This window comes from Oncorhynchus mykiss, chromosome 25 (assembly GCF_013265735.2).
Source record: "Oncorhynchus mykiss isolate Arlee chromosome 25, USDA_OmykA_1.1, whole genome shotgun sequence".
Lineage (NCBI taxonomy): Eukaryota > Metazoa > Chordata > Actinopteri > Salmoniformes > Salmonidae > Oncorhynchus > Oncorhynchus mykiss.
In genome coordinates, this window is record NC_048589.1 from 27,220,728 (window position 1) to 27,242,265 (window position 21,538).

The 21,538-nt window shown below is 44.7% G+C and overlaps 1 protein-coding gene across 1 annotated transcript in view; it reads right to left on the reverse strand.

Annotated features, from left to right (window-relative positions):
• Positions 1–21,538, reverse strand: part of LOC110505725 (cysteine-rich motor neuron 1 protein) — a 172,824-nt gene that overhangs the window by 21,937 nt on the left and 129,349 nt on the right. The window contains exons 8-12 of the mRNA XM_021585125.2: positions 12,809–12,937; positions 11,922–12,078; positions 5,659–5,780; positions 3,737–3,949; positions 3,287–3,502 (exon numbers count right to left, since the gene is read on the reverse strand). Of these exons, the coding sequence (XP_021440800.2) occupies positions 3,287–3,502; positions 3,737–3,949; positions 5,659–5,780; positions 11,922–12,078; positions 12,809–12,937 (837 nt within the window). The remainder of the gene's footprint in view (positions 1–3,286; positions 3,503–3,736; positions 3,950–5,658; positions 5,781–11,921; positions 12,079–12,808; positions 12,938–21,538) is intronic.

Consider the following 21,538-nt stretch of genomic DNA (forward strand, 5'->3'; position numbering starts at 1 on the left):
ACCTCTCTCTCTCTGTCTTCACCTCTGTGTCTCTCACTCTCTCTCTCTGTCTACACCTCTCTGTCATAAACATTTGGCCATCACTCTCTAGTCTGTTTGGCCAGACATACTATTGTTGTGCTGCTGTGTTGTTGTAGTGGAAATACAGTGCCTTACAAAAGTATTCATCCCCCATGGCATTTTTCCAATTTTGTGGCATTACAACCTGCACTTTAAATGATTTGGATTTCATGTAATGGACAAACACAAAATAGTCCAAATTGTTGAAGTGAAGTGGTGTCACGTCGTGACCTTAGTTCCTTTTTTATGTCTTTATTTTAGTTTGGTCAGGGCGTGAGTTGGGGTGGGCATTCTATGTTTGTTCTGTGTGTTATAGTTCTGTGTGTTTGGCCTGGTATGGTTCCCAATCAAAGGCAGCTGTCCCATCATTGTCTCTGATATGAGGTAAGGCAGCGCAACAGGCACGAGAGGCAGCCCCCAAAAAGTTATTTTGGGGGGCACACGGGGAGATTGGCGGAGTCAGGCGATAGACCTGAGCCAACTCCCCGACGCGTTGTACTGGTCAGGCACTGTGTTATGCGGTAAAGCGCTCGGTGTCGCCAGTACGCGCTCATAGCCCGGAGCACTATAGCCCAGCCCCCCGCAAGTTCCATGCAAGAGTGGGCATCCAGCCAGGGTGTGTTGTGCCAGCTCAGCGTGTTTGGTCTTCGGTACGCCGTTTCGGCCCAGAGTATCCTGCACCGGCTCTGCATGCTGTGTCTCCGGGGCACTTGGAGAGTGCAGTTCACCTATGCCTGCGCTCCGCCCATGCCGGGTGAATTTGGGCATTGAGCCTAAGGGACCGGTGCGAGTGGTATGCACCAGATCTCCAGTGCTCACCCACAGCCCGGTTCAACCTGTGCCTGCATTCTGGAGGGTCCGGGCTAAAGTGGTCATCCAGCCTGGAGGAGTGGTGCCAAGGCTGCGCACCAGAGCTCCAGTGCTCCCCCACAGCCCGGTCCATCCGGTGCCTCCTTCACGCACCAGGCCTCCTGTAGGTCTCCCCAGCCTGGTGGGTCCTGTGGCAGCCCCACGCACCAGGCTGTCTCTCCGTCTCCTCCCTCCAGGTTCTCCCTCCTGTCTCGAGCCGCCAGAGTCGCCCGTCAGTCAGGAGCCGCCAGAGCCGCCCGTCAGTCAGGAGCTGCCAGAGCCGCCCGTCAGTCAGGAGCTGCCAGAGCCACCCGTCAGTCAGGAGCTGCCAGAGCCGCCCGTCAGTCAGGAGATGCCAGAGCCCTCCTTCCCTTCGGAGCGGCCAGAGTTGCCCTTCACTCCGGAGCTGCCAGAGTCTCCCTTCTCTCTGGAGCTGCCAGAGTCTCCCGCCTGTCCGGCGCTGCCAGAGTCTCCCGCCTGTCCGGCGCTGCCAGAGTCTCCCGCCTATTCGGGGCCCGCTGCAAGGGTACCCAGTCCGGGGTCAAGACTAAGGTGGAGTGGGGTCCACGTCCCGCGCCAGAGCCGCCACCGCGGACAGATGCACACGCAGACCCTCCCCTATGGGTTTAGGTTTTGCGGCCGGAGTCCGCACCTTTGGGGGGGGGGGGGGGGGGGTACTGTCACGTCCTGACCTTAGTTCCTTTTTTATGTCTTGATTATAGTTTGGTCAGGGCGTGAGTTGGGGTGGGCATTCTATGTTTGTTCTGTGTGTTATAGTTCTATGTGTTCGGCCTGGTATGGTTCCCAATCAAAGACACATGTCCATCATTGTCTCTGATTGAGAACCATACTTAGGCAGCCTGTTTTCCCACTATGGGTTGTGGGTAGTTGTTTTCCGTTTCAGTGTTTGCACCATACGGGACTGTTTCATTGTTTCACTTTGGTTATTTTGTATTCAGTGTTCAGTTATATTTCATTAAAATGGACACTTACCACGCTGCGTTTTGGTCCGATCTGTCCTACTCCTCATCAGATGAAGAAGATCGTTACAAGTGATGCGTGCATATGTATTCACCCCCTTTGCTATGAAGCCCATAAAAAAAGATCTGGTGCACCTGTGTGCAATCTAAGTGTCACATGATCTGTCACATGATCTCAGTGTATATATACACCTGTTCTGAAAGGCCCCAGAGTCTGCAACACCACTAAGCAAGGGGCACCACCAAGCAAGCGGCAACATGAAGACAAAGGAGCTCTCCAAACAGGTCAGGGACAAAGTTGTGGAGAAGTACAGATCAGGGTTGGGTTATAAAAAAAATATCCAAAACTCTGAACATTCCACGGAGCACCATTAAATCCATTATTAAAAAATGGAAAGAATATGGCACCACAACAAACCTGCCAAGAGAGGGCCGCCCACCAAAACATTTTAATCAGAGAGGCAACAAAGAGACCAAAGATAACCCTGAAGGAGCTGCAAAGCTCCACACCGCTGTGGAGCTTTGCAGCTCCTTCAGGGTTATCTTTGGATTGGAGCATCTGTCCATAGGACCACTTTAAGCAGTACACTCCCCAGAGTTGGGCTTTACGGAAGAGTGGCCAGAAAAAAGCCATTGCTTAATGAGGTGTTGGCGCAAACCCAACACCTCTCATCACCCCAAGAACACCATCACAGTGAAGCATGGTGGTGCCAGCATCATGCTGTGGGGATGATTTTCATCGGCAGAGACTGGGAAACTGGTCAGAATTGAAGGAATGATGGATGACGCTAAATACAGGGAAATTCTTGAGGGAAACCTGTTTCAGTCTTCAAGAGATTTGAGACTGGGATGGAGGTTCACCTTCCCGCAGGACAATGACCCTAAGCATACTGCTAAAGCAACACTCAAGTGGTTTAAGGGGTAACATTTAAATGTCTTGGAATAGCCTAGTCAAAGCCCATACCTAAATCTAATTGAGAATCTGTGGTATGACTTAAAGATTTCTGTACACCAGCGGAACCCATCCAACTTGAAGGAGCTGGAATAGTTTTGCCTTGAAGAATGGGCAAAAATCCCAGTGGCTAGATATGCCAAGACAAATTGAAAACGTTAAAATAGCATCTCTCTCAATGCCAGGTCTGAGCAGCAATAATTAATTACCTTAAGGACCTCAGCTCAGTTAAGACAGCTTTGAGACCCTATCCCCTTCACATTCACCTCTACCTTTATATACGGCTTAGGGCTTATGCTGCGTTTAATAATGAGGCCGCCCCTCTCTATTATAAAGTAAAACATCATACAGACTATTCTTGCCAGACAGACTCAAATATATAGAGACTTAAAGACCAATAGTGTTTCAAAGCTAACTCAAAAACCCAATGGCTACTCAAACTCACCTGGGCAGTGGGGGCAGCATGAGTCTTGCGTTCTGATTGGGCTCTGACAGAGCAGGGGCGGGCACACCTCTGTCTCACACAGGACACGCCCACTGTGACAGGTGCACTGGGTGCAGGCGTCGATGTTCCACGTCTCCCCCTCCACAAAGTATTCTCCCCCCGGGGCCAGACACACTGACGAATCCCCCAGGTCTGGTTTGTGGGAGCTGGGCTCCTCTGAGGGAGGAGGACGGAAGAGAGAGCACAGGTTCAAGGGTGAAACATATTGGAAACAGCTTTTTCATTAGTGTGTAATGCATTATCAACATTATCTATTATATGAAACAATGAGGAGGATGGGAAAATGGTGTGTAAACCTGAAATCCTCTAAAACAACAACTAGCCTATCTAAGAATAGCCTACTACCAGTGCACTGTTTTTTCCCCATATTTCTTTTTTTTGTTTTTCTACCTGGGCAGGATGGACAGCACTGTCCGGACCGTATGGCAGGGCTGTCGCAGGATGGCACAGGGCATGAGATGAGGGCACACATCTCCCTGCCGCTGTGGCAGTAGCAATCCCGGCAGCCATCATGCCAATTCTCTTCGTTCTCGTGCCGTCTTCCATCCATGGACAGACAGGAACCCTTCTTCACTAACGGGGCCACTGACGAGGAGCTCTGGTCTGGAAGAGGGACAGAGGAGAGAGGAAAGGTTTTAGAGATACAACTACCAGCATAACCCATAAAGAACAGTGTTTGGCGGACCAATCACTGACTGGCTTTTCTGAGCATGGTCCAACCACGACCAGATCAATACCAGGGAGAGAAAAAAAACACCTTGATTAAACTCCTGTCTGAGACTCTGAGCTATTCTGGGTGGATGCCAAATTTCACATATTCAAAAGGGAGACAGATTAAAAAGTTTTTCCTCATTAAAAGAGGAGTTTTCAGTGCTCATTCATACATTTTTCACAACGATTTAATTATTTAGTGTGAATCACAGTAGAACACAAGAGGAGCATCAATAATAGATCTGTGTGGAGGAGATGACCCCAGCCTGCCCTCTGGATGCACCAACAGGTGGGGTCAAAATCACCAAATGGCACCCTATTCCCTATATAATACACTACTACAAAAGTAGTACACTATATACGGAATAGGGTGCCTTTTATTTTATTTATTTATTTGCATTTTTTACACCAGATACAAATGTATACATACGAACAACAACTTACAGACGCACACAAACAAAGACTTCATCCCACATGCCCACACCCCCATCCCTAGTGCCTGCATTACTGTTGGCCACATTACTGTTGGCCACATTACTGTTGGCCACATTACTGTTGGCCTTAAATTGTACCAATTTGTTTTTCTCTGTCGCCCATGCTATTCTAATATTTAAATTATAAATCATTCGATTTTCCATTCTGTTAACGATGGCAGATTGATTGATTTCCAAGTTTTTTAGTATACGTTTTTTCAAGATAAGTGATGAGAAGAGAATCGTCCAGCTTGTTGGGTATCTCACTACACCCCCATATGCCATGTCTTGAAATATGCAGACAGATGGATTAAAAGTAAGTTTACATTGTAATACTTCTGATGGACAACTAGCTCTGCCAATAAATTTGGGACTTCATCACATTCCCAGAAAACATGGATTATTGAGTCAATATGGTGCTGTAGAATTTGTACATTTTGTCTCTTGTATAATGAATTATATACATTAGTTTATACTGGAAGTGTACATTTTCGTTAGGGTGCCTTTTAGGCAGAGGCGTAAAGTAATTAAGTAAAAATACTTTAATGTACTACTTAAGTAGTGTTTTAGGGTATCTGTACTTTACTTTATTATTTATATTTTCGACAACTTTTACTTTTACTCCACTACATTCCTAAAGAAAATAATGTACTTTTTACTACATACATTTTTCCTGAAACCCAAAAGTACCAGTTACATTTTGAATGCTTAGCAGAACAGGAAAAGTGTCTAATTCACACACTTATCAAGAGAACATCCCCGGTCATCCCTACTGACACTAAACACAAATAGTTTGTTTGTAAATTATGTCTGACTGTCGAAGTGTGCCCCTGGCTCTCCGTAATTTAAAAAACAAGAAAATCGTGCCGTCTAGGTTGCTTAATATAATGATTCATAGCCGTTCCAGGTTTCTTCAGAACAAGTCTGGCAGCAAGAGACTAGCCAGACAACCCTCTATTGGTGTAATAGTTAGAAACAGTAAAACATTGATAGAACAATAGTTAAGACATTAGTGGTTCTCCAAGTCTGACAGTGAAAGCGAGGAGAGAGTTTGAGAAAAAAGTATTATCAGCCGTCTCTAATTTATGAATGCATAAGCATCAAAGGTTATCAATAGATGGCACTCACCTCTGCACTGGCACTTCAGACAGCCCAACTTGTCCTGCTGGAAGCCCATTGGACAGGCTTTGTCACAAGGTAACTCTGGACACTTCTTACAGCGACAGATATCACAACCATGCTTGTTCTTTCTGATGGGGTAGAGAGGGAGAGAGAGAGATATATAGAGGGTGAGAGAGAAAGAGAGAGAGGTTAAGATCAGGTCTTCATAAGTTTAGAAAATATAGGCCCTAATTTATACAGTTTACGCCAAAGTATCTAAAATGGATAGCCTATGTCCATTAGGGATGATGTCGGGCGATGAAACGACAAAGGTTCATACATTTTCAATAGAAGAAAAGCGAGGAGAGGTGAAGTGGGCAGTCGAGCGTTGGGCGACGCGTACATGGCGTGGGAGCATGAACAGGACACACCTACTCATTCAAGGAATTTTCTTTATTTTTTACATCTTTCTACATTGTAGAATAATAGTGAAGACATCAAAACTACTACATGATTCCATATATGTTATTTCATAGTTTTGATGTCTTTACTAGTTAGTGTAGTACAATGTAGAAAATAGTAAAATAAAGAAAAATCCTAGAATGAGTAGGTGTGTCCAAACTTTTGACTGGTACTATTGTCACGACTTCCGCCGAAGTCGCCCCTTCTCCTTGTTCGGTTGGTGTTCGGCGGTCGACGTCACCGGCTTTCTAGTCACTACCGATCCATTTTTCTGTTTTGTTTTGTTTTGTCTGATTACACACACACCTGTTTTACATTCCCTCATTACATTCCCTATTTAACAATCTGACATACATTTCTGTTCTGTCTGTGATTGTTCATGTCGTTAGTGGTTGTGTTAGAGTTGTGTTGTATGTTCCTATTTGGAATTTTGCTTTATTCTTTGAGTAAACTCAGTTGGATTACTCTATACCTGTGTCCTGCGCCTGACTCCGCTTTCACTCTGCACCCAATCGCTGACAACTATAAGCTGGGGAAATATGAACCTTATGCAAATAATCAGCAATATCATGGCTTAATATTGACCAATCGTAACTCACTATAGCTTCCAGCCCCTACTGGTTTGGCTGTTGATACCTAGCATGTTGTCGACTTGCTAGCAACCACATGACGAGCCACTCTGGACGAAGCTAATGTGGCTAGGCGAAGCATCGCTGCTTATGGATCAAAGCCGTGAGGGTGGCCAAACTGTCCATAGCGGTGGTGTTGGAGTGAGGAGGCAGAAATAATATTGTTTTTCTTCCTCAGATTTGGGCTTTATTTTTAAAAAGGTAGAGAATAAATAGGGGACAAAAGTGCTTAATAAACAGGACAAAGAGCAACATATGTCACTGCACTGATCTAACCCAGGCCTCAATAATGCCTGATAGCAATTTGCATGATCTGCGGCAAGTAGGCCTACAGTACAGCCTACGAGGACAAATAAAGTAAGAATTTACATGTCTTTAGCTTAACTTTAGTATTAATCATACTCATTAGTGATCACTTTGTAGTTATACTTTTAAACAACAAATGCATGAATAGAAGAGCAATTAGTGTGGAGCTGCAAACAAAATGTTTAGTGCCAAAACCAAATGAATCGGCATGCACGACCACACTCTCATACATTGTACTTCAGCCTTCGGAAAAAAAGATACCAAATCACAACTATTGCAATTCAATAAACAGGCCACAATACCGTGTCATTGAAAATTGTAATGACAAAAATTGTGCAAAAATAAAATGATGCAAGCTACAGAAGTGCAACAGTGAGTCTATAGTGAAAGTAAGAATATTAGGCTATGATAGTTTCATCTCTCACCTTGTTCCATAACACAATAGCACTGATTACAGATGATGTCCATGAGATTTTAGTTTGCCTTTGTGTTTGTTTGTGTGACATGCTTTAGTTACAAACAACATTGTGTTTGCTTGCCGTAGCATCTGTTTCATTAGGTTGACATGGTTTTTGTCATTGCACAGAAAGGTAAACACATTGCAAACTGCCAAACAAATCTTTGTATAGCAGAGACAGGCAGTGGATACATTCCAGCCAGGTGGCAATGACAAGCAGCACCGGCGACATCAGTTAAAACAAGGACAGAGATAAGTGCGTGTGAGAGAGAGAGAGAGAGAGAGAGAGAGAGAGAGAGAGAGAGACAGAGAGAGAGAGAGAGAGAGAGAGAGAGAGAGACAGAGAGAGAGAGAGAGAGAGAGAGAGAGAGAGAGATTGTTTGCGTGGACAGGTGTGTGTGCGCCAACAGATGGCACAAATGACTGACCATAGGGACATATCAAACATACGCTTCGCTCCAAGGCTTGCTGCTCTGACCATACCGCGCAGGGCACCTTCCCTTTCCTAAGTTAAAATTCACATCCCTATCCCATCCAGTTCTGCCTCTATCCTTATCGCCTCCCCTCCTCTATCCCTCTATCCTCCCCTCCTCTTTCCTTCCATACTCCCCTCCTCTATCCCTCCATCCTCCCCTCCTCTATCCCTCCATCCTCCCCTCCTCTATCCCTCCATCCTCCCCTCCTCTATCCCTTCATCCTCCCCTCCTCTATCCTTCCATCCTATCCCTCCTCTATCCTTCCATCCTATCCCTCCTCTATCCTTCCATCCTATCCCTCCTCTATCCCTCTATCCTCCCCTCCTCTATCCTCCCCTCTATCTTTCCATCCTCGCATCCTATCCCTCCATCCTCTCCCCCTCCATCCTCCCCTCCTATATCCCTCTATCCTCCCCTCCTCTATCCTCCACTTCCTCCCTCCCTCTCCTTCTTCCATCCTCCCCCTCTTCCCTCTCTTCCTCACTCTCTTATCTCATGAACAATAGGAGCGAGAAAAAATAGCCATGTGCAATCTTCATTTGGTTTGGTGATAAGGATCTATCAGGGGCCATTTCAGTTGTGGGGAACATCAATAGAGTCTGTATGGAGAGAAGAACGCGGCCTGTTGAATTATTCAAACCATACACTTTGCTGCTCGAAAAAATAGGGGTAAGGTATATCTTTGATAGGGCATAATAGATATCTAAAATTAGAATCTTAGATGCAACCATTCACCCCATGAACACTCATTTGTGAGAAAGGAGAGAGAAAGAGAGGGAGAGAAAGAGGGAGAGAAAGAGAGAGCGAGAACCGTCGGTTCAATGCAGACAGACCAGTGGAGTAACAGCTTTATGTGACAGACAGTTGATGAGTGAGAGTTTAGGTTAAGATAGGAAGACTGCCTGCTGCTTGAGCGTTTTAATCTCTGTCATATCCATAACTATTCTGTCATAATAATCCCTAGCAGGCCGGCCGGCTGGTCGGTCCACAACACAGTTAAAATACAGGGCAGATGGATTATTGTGCAGCAGGACTGGCCTCCCCAGAGTCCAATAGAAAAAGCTGCTAGCCGCTCTATGAAAGAGAACGTGTATTACTATTACTACAAGGAACTGGATCAGCAGCCATTAAAGTGGGAATCTGTAATTCTTACATTTATTTTACAGAAGCCCGCTACTTTTTTGTCTATAAAGCAATGGCATTAAACAACTTTATATTTTGTGTTATGATGGTGTAAGAAAGTTGTACTATGAGCTCATGAGTTGACTGGGAGTGAAAGAGCCTGAGGGGTCCTGAATCATTCTGAACCACTGACAGATATCATCTGCTTCTTCAACTCTTGTTAATGTAATAAATAAGTTGCGCTGATGTGGGGGTAAATGATCTATTAACAAGCTCATCACCTGAGATTGAGTCATTTCATATTGTTTTGGTTATGGTTCATTTCAAACTAATCAGAATGCCAACAGTGCTCGTTGTTTCAGTCCAAACATTATGTTCAGAGACAAAGGCAGTATGCCAGTTGGGCATGTGCTGCAATTGTCCATTCTTATACAGTACTGTACTGCTCTAGGAAAGCTTTTGTTTATGCACAGCAAGCCTAGGCGTTATAAGTGTGTGTGTGTATTTATTTATATATTTTTTTGTAGGGGGGGGGGGGGGGGGGGGGTCAGCTTTAATATTGCAGATAGATTGTAGCTTCCATCAAAGTAATTGTCTGCATAATTTCCAATCCCCCATATATATTTATTATATATATTTTTTGTAAATATATACAGTACCAGTCAAAAGTTTGGACACACCTACTCATTCAAGGATTTTTCTTTATTGTTACTATTTTCTACATTGTAGAATAATAGTGAAGAGATCAACACTATGAAATAACACATATGGATTCATGTTGTAACCAAAAAAGTGTTAAACAAATCAAAATCTATTTTATATTTGAAATTCTTCAAAGTGGCCTCCCTTTGCCACGATGACATCTGCTAACCTTACCGCTAACCCTACCAGTTGTGCAAAGTAATTAAGTAAAAATACTTTAAAGTACTACTTAAATATTTAAGGGTTTCTGTACTTCACTAATTATATACTTGCCAACTTTTACTACATTCCTAAAGAAAATAAATATACTTTTTACTCCATACATTTTCCCTGACACCCAAAAGTACTCGTTACATTTTGACAGGAAAACGGTCCAATTCACACACTGTTCAAGAGAACATCCCTGGTCATCGCTACTGCCTTTGATCTGGCGGAATCATTAAACACAAATTCGTTGTTTGTAAATGACTGTATGTCTGAGTGTTTCCGAGTGGGCCCTTGGCGATCCGTCAATAAAAAAAGAGAAAATTGTGCAGTCTGGTTTAATATAAGGAATTTGAAATGATCAATTATTTTACTTTTACTTTTGATACTTATTTAAAACAAATACTTTTATACTTTTACTCAAATAGTATTTTACTGGCTGACATACTGAGTCATTTTCTATGTTTACTTTTACTCAAGTATGACAATTGGGTACGTTTTCCACCACTGAACCGTACCACCCCTCCCCTAATTGAAGTAAACTAATGAACAACAACACTTAGGCTTCTACTTCCAGCTTATACACACTATATACATTTGACAGACACAGTCTATTTGACAATAGTTATATTTGGTTTGTTTTTAGTCCTTCCTCTACCCTCAACCTCTCCCATCTATTTCTGATGTCCATCCAGTTTGATTTCTATTTGCCATATATTTTGAACTGTGCTGTTTCACAAAAGTTCTGAACCTATATACATTTTATAGACACAGTATATGTTACATTTGTTATCTTGTTGTTATTAGTCCCACCCTTCAGCTCCATTCAACGCCTCCCATCTATCTCTTAACACCATCCATATTTGATTTCTATTTGCCATATATTTTTCAACTGTGCGGTGATGCTTCAGAAAATTTCTGAACCTTTCTATTCTCATAGTTTCTACAGATTGTAAATTAAAGATTAAAAAAATAAAAAATTCTAAACGTATTATTATATTATTGATCGACTGACTATGACTTTTCAAATCACCCATTATTGCGATCTATCTATATCTGTGTGTGTTTGTGTGTATTTGTGTGTTTGTTGGCGTTTGTGACAGGCCTGTGTTCATATCTTGTTAACCAGCAGACAAGATTCCCTAGTGAAAGCTGTAATACATTGCTTTCCTGATGTATTTCTGTGTAAATGGCAATCAGAGTATTCGGGGAGGGATGCAATGAGCTTACAAGCATGGTACTAGTGGCCGGAAGCTAAAAGTTTCAGTTTCACTATCAGAGGCCATCCTTTACAACGCGCAACAGCAACACAAGCAGCAAACCCAATCAGTAACCTGGGTGGAGCTAATTAAACTGTCAACTCTACATGCAGTGCCTGTTTAGCCAAAATGAGTTATGGAGAAGGAAAAAGGGATCATTTTGTCAGTTTACGAGCAAAACTCACTTAAGCATAACAGGCAAAGCAGGTAACTGGGGTATTTGTGACATAGGTTTGAAGGAGTCGCGATTTCAATTTCAATTGGCCATCTGTCTAGCTGTCTCTGTGAAGTTCTACTGCTTTTTAACGTCTGAAAGTGACTGGCAAAGTAGGGCTCATTTATTCTGAAACGATGCAGATTTGAAATCGCTTCATATTTCAAAGCGTGGAGTGCTGGAGTTTAAAGTAAATGATAATTGCATGAGCTGGGAATCGGCATTTTGGCTTTTAAGTGTGTCTGAGTGGGTAGTGTGTCGGTAAGACTGGGAGAGGGAGGGAGGAAAGGAAGAAAGGGGAAAGGGAGGGAGAGAATGACAGAGTAAAAGGGAGGGGGGAGAAGGGGGAGATAGGGAGGTAGCAATATACAGAGCGAGGGATGGATGGATGGATGGAGCGAGGGAGTGAGGGAGGGGAGAGAAGGAGGGAGCAAGGGAGAGAGAGAAGTGCTTTCTCACATGAATCCAAAGGGGCAGGCCTTGTCACAGACCACAGCCTTGCACTTCTTGGGCCTAGGGCGACACTGACACACGTCACAGCCGTGGGCATCTGTCTGCAGGCCGAAGGGACACTTCAGGGTACAGACAGAGATCAGGGCACTGCACAGCTCTTCTCCTGTAGGAAGGACATAGACACATCAGACATCATTATCAGAGGAGGCTGGTGGGGTGGGAGGAGTTGTAGCAGGACACATTGTAATGGCTGGAATGGATCTTTGGAACAGAGTCACAAATGTGGTTTCCATTTATTCCATTCCAGCCATTACAATGAGCCTGTCATCCTATAGTTCCTACCACCAGCCTCCTCTGCTCAATATATGGCCAAAACTACAATGCAATTTAATAGTTCTAAAAGCCCAATTATTATTTTATGACCTGTGGCAATGGATTAGAGGTGCATACACTCCAAATTATGATTTTTATTGAAACTCATAACTAAGTCATAACTCATATTCTAACAGGCAGGAACACAAACCAAAAACATATTTGTTTTTAAAAGCTCAGGATGTCTCAGTGTGCCCTCTGAGTGCCTTTGGTCCACAGCCCAGACAGGTATATTCATATCGAGAGTCAGACATTCAGGACAGTGAGAGAAAACACCAGAGAACAATGTCTCAATGTCATTGGCCCATGGCGGTGTTCTCTCCTCTATATAAACCAAACTGTTCAGAAGAAAAAATATACATATTTTTCATAATATGCTTGACTGACCGAGACGTCAGACCAGACCAGGGAGGTCACTACCTGGACTTGTCCAATAAGAAACACTCATTTTCGCTTTACATCGGAAAACGTTTTAAAACGTATTCCACTGTGTTCCCTAATGAATATGGCCCAGTACTAACGTGTTTTGCAGTGGCAGGTGCGACAGCCGTTCAGGTCCAGTTGGAAGCCGTATAAGCAGTGCTTCTCTGACAGGGAGCAGTTCTCTAGTGACTGACAGGCAGGGGGTGCCATAGTAATGTAGGTGGGCTCTGTAGGAACACAAATCACACAAACCACTCTGGAGGTGAGTCATAGACAAATGAGGAACTTCACTCAACACACACATATGACGCGCACACACACATGAATACGCACGCACACACACACCCTCAACACAAATATACTCATAGGAGTCATCAGAGTCAAAAGCAATTTCTTTGCAAACCCTCAATACCTTCCATTAATGTGGGTAATATCAGAGAGCAATAATCAATGTCCATTATAACGGCACGACCAACCTACCCTCTGTGACTTGACTCCTCCATCTAATGCAGGGATGGGCAACTGGCCTTTAGATCAATTTCCCCCCCACCCCCAAAAATTACATATATAAAGTCCTGTTGCGGCTACTGTAGACCTTAATTGCAAAACAGTGTGTTTTAATCAAATATTTGGTGAAAGTGTATTCGGAAAGTATTCAGACCCCTTGACTTTTCACACATTTTGTTACGTTACGGCCTTATTCTAAAAGGCTTTAAATCGTTTTTTCCCCCTCGTTTTTATTTTTAATACAATGGCAAAAACAACCCGTTTTTCCTTTGTCATTATGAGGTTTTGTGTGTAGATTGATGAGGGGAAAAAAAAACATTTTAATCCATTTTAGAAGAACGCTGTAACATAACAAAATGTGGACAAAGTAAAGGGGTCTGAATACATTCCGAATACACTGTCACCAATTAATTGATTAAAAGACACTGTTTGGCAATGAAGGTCTACAGTAGCCTCAACAGCACTCTGTAGGGTAGCACTATGTTGTAGCCGGAGGTAAGCTAGCTTCCGTCCCCCTCTGGGTACATTGACTTCAATACAAAACCTAGGTGGCTCATGGTTCTCACCCCCTTCCATAAATTTACAGTGACAGTCTTCTAACATATCAGAGCTCTTTCAGCAATAACTGATGCCGAGCAGTTGCCATACCAGGTGGTGATGCAACCAGTGCTCTCGATGGTGCAGCTGTAAAACGTTTGAAGAATCTGGGGACCCATGTCAAATGTTTTAAGTTTCCTGAGGGGTAAAAGGTGTTGTCGTGCCCTCTTCATAACTGTCTTGGTGTGTTTGGACCATGATAGCGTCCACATCACCAACGAACTAAGGAACTTGAAACTCTCAACCCGTTCCACTACAGCCACGTCGTTGTTAATGGGGGCCTGTTGGGTCCTCCTTTTCCTATAGTCCACGATCAGCTCCTTTGTCTTGCTCACATTGAGGGAGAGGTTGTTGTCCTGGCACCACACTGCCAGGTCTCTGACCTTCTCCTTACAGGCTGTCTTATCGTTGTTGGTGATCAGGCCTACTGCTGTTGTGTTGTCAGCAAACTTAATGATGGTGTTGGAGTCATGCTTGGCCACGCAGTTGTGGATGAACAGGGAGTACAGAAAGGGACTAAGCACGCACCCCTGAGGGACCCCAGTGTTGAAGATCAGCGTGGCAGACGTTTGTTGCCTACCCTCACCATCTGGGGGCAGCCCGTCAGGAAGTCCTCGATCCAGTTGCAGAGGCAGGGGTTTAGTCCCAGGGTCCTTAGCTTAGTGATGAGCTTTGTGGGCACTATGGTGTTGAACACTGAGCTGTAGTCAATTAACAGCATTCTCACATAGGTGTTCCTTTTGTCCAGGTGGGAAAGGGCCGTGTGGAGTGCGATTGAGATTGGGTCATCTGTTGGGGCGGTATGCGAATTGGAGTGGGTCTAGGGTTTTCTACATGATGGTGTTGATGTGAGCCATGACCAGCCTTTCAAAGCACTTCATGGCTACTGACGTGAGTGCTACGGGGCAGTAATCATTTAGGCAGGTTACCTTCGCATTCTTGGGCACAAGAGACTATTGTGGTCTGCTTGAAACAAGTAGGTATTACAGACTCGGTCAGGGAGAGGTTGAATGCCAGTTGGTCTGTGCATGCTTTGAGTACACATACTGGTAATCCATCTGGCCCTGCGGCTTTGTGAATGTTGACCTGTTTAAAGGTCTTGCTCACATCGGCTACGGAGAGCATGATCACACAGTCGTCCAGTACAGCTGGTGCTCTCATGCATGTTTCCGTGTTGCTTGCCTCGAAGCGAGCATAAAAGGCATTTAGCTCATCTGGCAGGCTCGCGTCATTAGGCGGCTGGGTTTCCCTTTGTAGTCCGTAATAGTTTTCAAGCCCTGCCACATCCGACGATTGTCAGCGCCAGTGTAGAAGGATTCAGTCTTAGTCCTGTATGATGCTTTGCCTGTTTGATGGTTCATCTGAGGGCATAGCAGGATTTCTTAAAAGCGTCCAGAATAAGTGTTAAAAGCAGCAGCTCTAGCCTTTAGCTTGGTGTGGATATTGCCTGTAATTCATGGCTTTTGGTTGGGAAATGTATGTACGGTCACCGTGGGGACGATATCGTCGATGCACTTATTGATGAAGCCGTTGACTGAGTTGATATACTCCTCAATGCCATTGGATGAATCCCGGAACATATTTCAGTCTGTGCTAGCAAATAAGTCCTGTAGCGTAGCATCCATGTTATCTGACCACTTCTGTATTGAGCGAGTCACTGGTACTTCATGCTTTAGTTTTTGCTTGTAAGCAGGAATCAGGAGGATTCAATTATGGTCAGATTTGCCAAATGGAGGGTGAGGGAGAGTGTTGTATGCTTCTCTGTGTGTGGAGTAAAGGAGGTCTAGATTTTTTTTCTCCCCTGGTTGCACATGTGATATGCTGGTAGAAATGAGGTAAAACGGATTTAAGTTTGCCTGCATTAAAGTCCCGGCCACTAGGTGCATTTTCTTGTTTGCTTATGGCCAAATACAGCTCGTTGAGTGCGGTCTTATTGCCAGCATCAGTTTATGGTGGTAAATAGATGGCTACGAATAATATGAATGAGAACTCTCTTGGTAGATATTGCGGTCTAAATCAAATCAAATTGTAGTTGTCACATGAGCTGAATACAACACCTTACAGTGAAATGCTTACTTACAAGCTCTTAATTAACCAACAATGCAGTTAAGAAAAAAAAGAATAAATAAAAGTAACAAATAATTAAAGAGCAGCAGTAAAATAACAATAGCAATTCTATATACAGGGGCTACCTTTACAGAGTCAATGTGCAGGGGCACCAGGCACCGTTCTATAGCTTATCATGGGGTATTTTGCCTCAGGCGAGCAATACCTCGAGACTTCTTTAATATTAGACATCCCGCAACAGCAGTCATTGACATATAGACACACACCCCCGGCCCTCGTCTTACCAGACATAGCTGCTCTGTCCTGCCAATGCACAGAGAAGCCAGCCAGCTCTATATTATGCGTGTCGTCTTTCAGCCAAGACTCGGTGAAACATAAGATATTACAGTTTTTAATGTCCTGTTGGTAGGATATTCTTAATCGTAGATCGTCCAGTTTGTTTTCCAATGATTGCACATTGGCCAATAATACAGAAGGTAGTGGTGGTTTACCTACTCATTGGTGAATTCTTACAAGGCACCCCACCCTCCTCCCCCTTTTTCTCTGTCTTTTCTTCACGCTGATGATGGGGATTTGGGCCTTGTCTAGACAAAGCAGTATATCCTTCATGTCAGTCTCATTACAGAAAAATCTTGATCTTTCATGAGCTTAAATAAAAGATCCGTGAAATTTTCCATACCAAAAAAAACGTATTTCTCTCAAATTTTGTGCAGAAATTTGTTTACATTCCTGTCAGTGGGCATTTCTTCTTTGCCAAGAAAATCCATCCACCTGACAGGTGTGGCATATCAAGAAGCTGATTAAACAGCATGATCATTACACAGGTGCATGTCTCAAGTTTTGAGGGAGCGATCCATTGGCATGCTGCCTGCAGGAATGTCCACCAGACACAGAGAATTGAATGTTCATTGGTCTACCATAAGCAGCCTCCAACTTCATTTTAGAGAATTTGGCAGTACATTCAACAGGCCTCACAACCACAGACCATGTGTAACCACACCAGCCCAGTACCTCCACATCCCGCTTCTTCATCTGCGGGATCATCTGAGACCAGCCACCCGGACAGCTGATAAAACTGAGTATTTCTGTCTGAAATAAAGACCTTTTTTGGTGGAAAACCCTATTCTGATTGGCTGGGCCTGGCTCCCCAGTGGGTGGACCTATGCCCTCCCCTGCCCAGTTATGGGAATTCCATAGATTAGGGCCTATTTCATTGATTTCAATGGACTGATTTCCTTAATGAACTGTAACTCAGTAAAATTGTTGAAATTGCTGCATGATTCATTAATATTTTTTGTTCAGTGTATCTCTTAAAATGAAGTGTTTACATTTCAGTTCAGTGAATTTCAATCCATTTAAAGATTGTACAACATTTCATATCATATCGTAGGGTGCTAGCTCACCAAATTTCACAGTCATGGACACCAGCACAAGGTTTAGTTATGACAGCTTTGACAAGTTACTCCCTGATGCCTGTCACCCTGCCTGGTTGGCTGCTACTCTGCTGTATGGATCTCCTCTCTGCTGAGCACAGGGCCAGGACCAGTGCTGTGCTGTGATTATAAATATGACGAGGGTTGTACAAGAGTTGTAGAGGAGACCAGACCAGGAAGTCAAAGAATGAGTGGGGAGGAGGACATGGGAAAAAGGTTAGGAATAGGACAGGAGGAGGTAGGGAGGAGAGGATCATAGGAGGTGTAGGACAAGGGAAGAGAGGTGTGGAGGACGACAGGAGAAGTTAGGTGTGGAGGAGGACAGGAAAAGAGAGATGGGGAGGAGGACAGGAGAAGTTAGGTGTGGAGGAGGACAGAAAAAGAGAGGTGGGGAGGAGGACAGGAGGACGGAGTGGGGAGGAGGACAGGAAATGAGACGTGGGGAGGAGGACAGGAGAAGGGAGTGGGGAGGAGGACAGGAGAAGGGAGTGGGGAGGAGGACAGGAGAAGTTAGGTGTGGAGGAGGACAGAAAAAGAGAGGTGGGGAGGAGGACAGGAGAAGGGAGTGGGGAGGAGGACAGGAAATGAGACGTGGGGAGGAGGACAGGAGAAGGGAGTGGGAAGGATGACAGGAGAAGGGAGTGGGGAGGAGGACAGGAGAAGGGAGTGGGGAGGAGGACAGGAGAAGGGAGTGGGGAGGAGGACAGGAGAAGGGAGGTGAGGAGGAGGTGGCCAGGAAGAGTTACGGGGAGGACAGTCAAGGTCAGAGGAGACACCAGTGAGTAACTGCTGCTTCTTCATCTCAGAACCCAGAACCAAATCACATGTGCACTGGACAGTCTACCCAGCAAACTGGGAACATTCCCGTCTCCCTCTCTTCCAACCCTCGCCACTCAGCGCATACCCAGATTGTCATGTGCCATTGCAATCTTCACTCTCTCTCGCATTTACATTTTAGTAAGTAAGCGGGCGCTCTTATCGAGAGCTACTTACAGTAGTGAGTAGATTCTCTCCCACTATTCTCTCCTCTTCTGTTCTATCATCTGTCCCTTCTGATAAATCCTTCTCCGTCCTGTCTCCTGATTTTGCCATCTTCGACCCAACTCTCCTCCCTTTCCGCATCCCCTTTACTCCCGGCTGGCTAGACACTTCCCTTCTGCTCCGTGACTGAGTGACTCATTGCGAGCTTACAGAAGAGGGCTGCGGGCAGCTAGGCAAAAATGGAGGAAAACCAAACTTCTGGGGGACCTTTAATCCTTTCACTACCTCCTCTCCACCTTTTCTTCCGCTGAATCCGCTGCTAAAGCCACTTTCTATCACTCTACATTTCAAGCTTCTGCCTCTAACCCTAGGAAACTCTTTTCACCTTCTCCTCCCTCCTTAATCCTCCACCCCCTCCTTCCTTCCTCTCTGCGGACGTCTTTGTCAAGCACTTTGAAAAGAAGATTGATGACATCCACTCCTCATTCACCCAGCCAATTGAGTCCACTGGTCCCACTCATACTTATTAACTACCTTTCTGCCCTCTCTCTCCAGATTAAATACTGTGAGGTCCGGCCACTGGTGAGGTTCGGCTTCCCGACAACCTGCCCACTCGACCTGATCCCCTCCTCTCTTCTCCAGACCATCTCTGGAGACCTTCTCCCATTCCTCACTTCCCTCATCAACTCATCCCTGACCACTGGCTGTGTCCCATCTGACTCAAAATGTCCCGAGTCGCTCCCCTCCTCAAGAAACCCTCAACTCCTCTGACGTCAAAAACTACAGACCTGTATCCCTTTTCAATTTTTTTCTCCAAAAACTTGAGCGTGCTGTCTCTGACCAATTCTCTCGCTATCTCTCGCAGAACAATCTTCCTGACCCTAATCAGTCAGGCTTCAAGACAGGTCACTCAACCGAGACTGCTCTTCTCTGTGTCAGGGAGGCTCTCTGCACTGCCAAATCTGACTCTCTCTCCTCTGTTCTTATCCTCCTAGATCTATCCGCTGCCTTCGACACTGTGAACCATCAGATCCTCCTTTCCACCCTCCCAGGGCTGGGCGTCTCAGGCTCTGCATCCTACCTGGCAGGCCACTTCTACCAGGTGACATGGAGAGGATCTGTGTCTGAACCATGTACTTTCCCTGCTGGTGTCCCCCAGTGCTCAGTTCAAGGCCCTCTCCTCTTCTCTCTCTACACCAAGTCACTAGGGTCTGTTATATCCTCACATGGTCTCTCCTATCATTGCTAGGAGAGACTCAACTACTTTTCTCCTTCCCCCCTTCTGACACCCAGGTGGCGACACATCTCTGCATGTCTGGCAGATATCTCAGCTTGGATGTTGTAACAGCTAATGGGGATCCCTATAAAATAATAAAATACCCCCCAAAAATCACCACCTCAAGATTAACCTTGATAAGCTGGAGCTACTCTTCCTCCCGGGGAAGGCCTGCCCGCTCCAAAACCTCTATCCACGGTGTCCCCCTCCAAGAGTGCAAAGAACCTTGGTGTGATCCTGGACAAGAACCTGTTCTTTTCTGCATCAAACCTGTGACTTTCTCCTGCAGGTTCATGCTCTACAACATCCTAAGAGTACAATCCTACCTCACACAGGAAGCGTTGAAGGTCCTAATCCAGGCACTTGTCATCTCCCATCTGGACTACTGGAACTCGCTGTTGGCTCGGGTACTCGCTTGTGTCATCTAAACCCTGCAACTTATCCAGAAGGCTGCAGCCCGCCTGGTGTTCAACCTTCCCAAGTTTTCCCATGTTACCCCACTCCTACACTCATCCCAGTCCAAGCTCTTCTCTGCCCTGGCACCCCAATGGTGGAACCAGCTTCCCCCTGAAGCTAGGACAGCAGAGTCCCTGCCAATCTTTCGAAAACATCTGAAACCCTACCTCTTCAAGTTACATATCTTGAAAACTGATTGCTGACATGAAAAACATTTTGGGACTATATTAATTAACAATGTACTAATGAAATAAATACCAAAATATTGTTTTTGGGTGGAGTTTTCCTTGATGAATGCACTTTAAGATGTAAGTCGCTCTGGATAAGAGCTTCTGCTAAATGACTAAAATGTAAATCTGTAACAACCCCCACAGAACATTCCCCTAAGGTTCTTATTAGGTTTCTAGGTAATGTAATAACAAATTGTGTTCTGGGAACATTCTTGCAACATCAGTTGAATATTTTATACAAAAATGGTATTATCATCAGCACAACTGGATAGTTTTTTTTGTTTTTAGAACTTTTGGGACAACCTAATGAATGTTCTGGGAACATTCACAGAACCAATTTTGGTTTTCTGGGTAGTCCATCACCAGAGACTATGAATGAAATGATGCGCAACATCAGTTGTAGAAATAAAACATACTGATAATGCTAATAATAACAATGCTCAATCTATTGGAAACCATTTAAAAGTAAATAGATAGCAGCCTATATAGAGAAACATTTCATTAAACATAGGCAAAACAAAATTGTTGCTGACAATTTGGGGTCACTTAATTACTGGTAAACACAAAATGGCCAGGTAGGGAGGGAGAGTAGGTCTTTCTGAAAACAACGCAGTACCAATTATTCTGGAGTTAAAAATTTAATTAAGCACCAGCAGATAAAAGTAACAAAATTACAAAAACATCTTCTTTCCTCTCAAGGTTATTTGTTTCTGACGAACACCTCCATTCATTTATTTCAGGGCTTTTCGATGTTATGATTTATAAATGAGCACTCTCTCTCTGATTTCATTAACTAGCTAAAAACTAGGGCTAAAACAAGGTAGCCATAATAACAAACAATTGGTGGGCGGGCTGAAAACAGCCTAGTGGCTATAGTAGCAGAGGCATGGCAAAAGACTATACACACAAACAGTGACAAAACACACACACACACGCACACACAAAGCACACACACCTGTTGAGGTTGGATTCCGCTATAAGTTATGCAGCATTAAAGAGCTGGCCTGACTGAGGAGGAGCTAAATTAAGCTGCAGGGAGCACAAGGCCGTGCTCCCTGGGGCCGCTGGGACGAGGGCAGGGGTGTGTTTGTGTGTGTGTGTGTCTACTGGCTGGGAGGGACAAGGTCAGGGGTGACAGTGGCAGGACCTGGCTTGTGTTTACCTGGTGTTCCCAGAGGCCCAGACCCAGTAAACACAGAGGCCCAGACCCAGTACACACAGAGGTCCAGATCCAGTACACACAGAGGCTCAGACCCAGTACACACAGAGGTCCAGACCCAG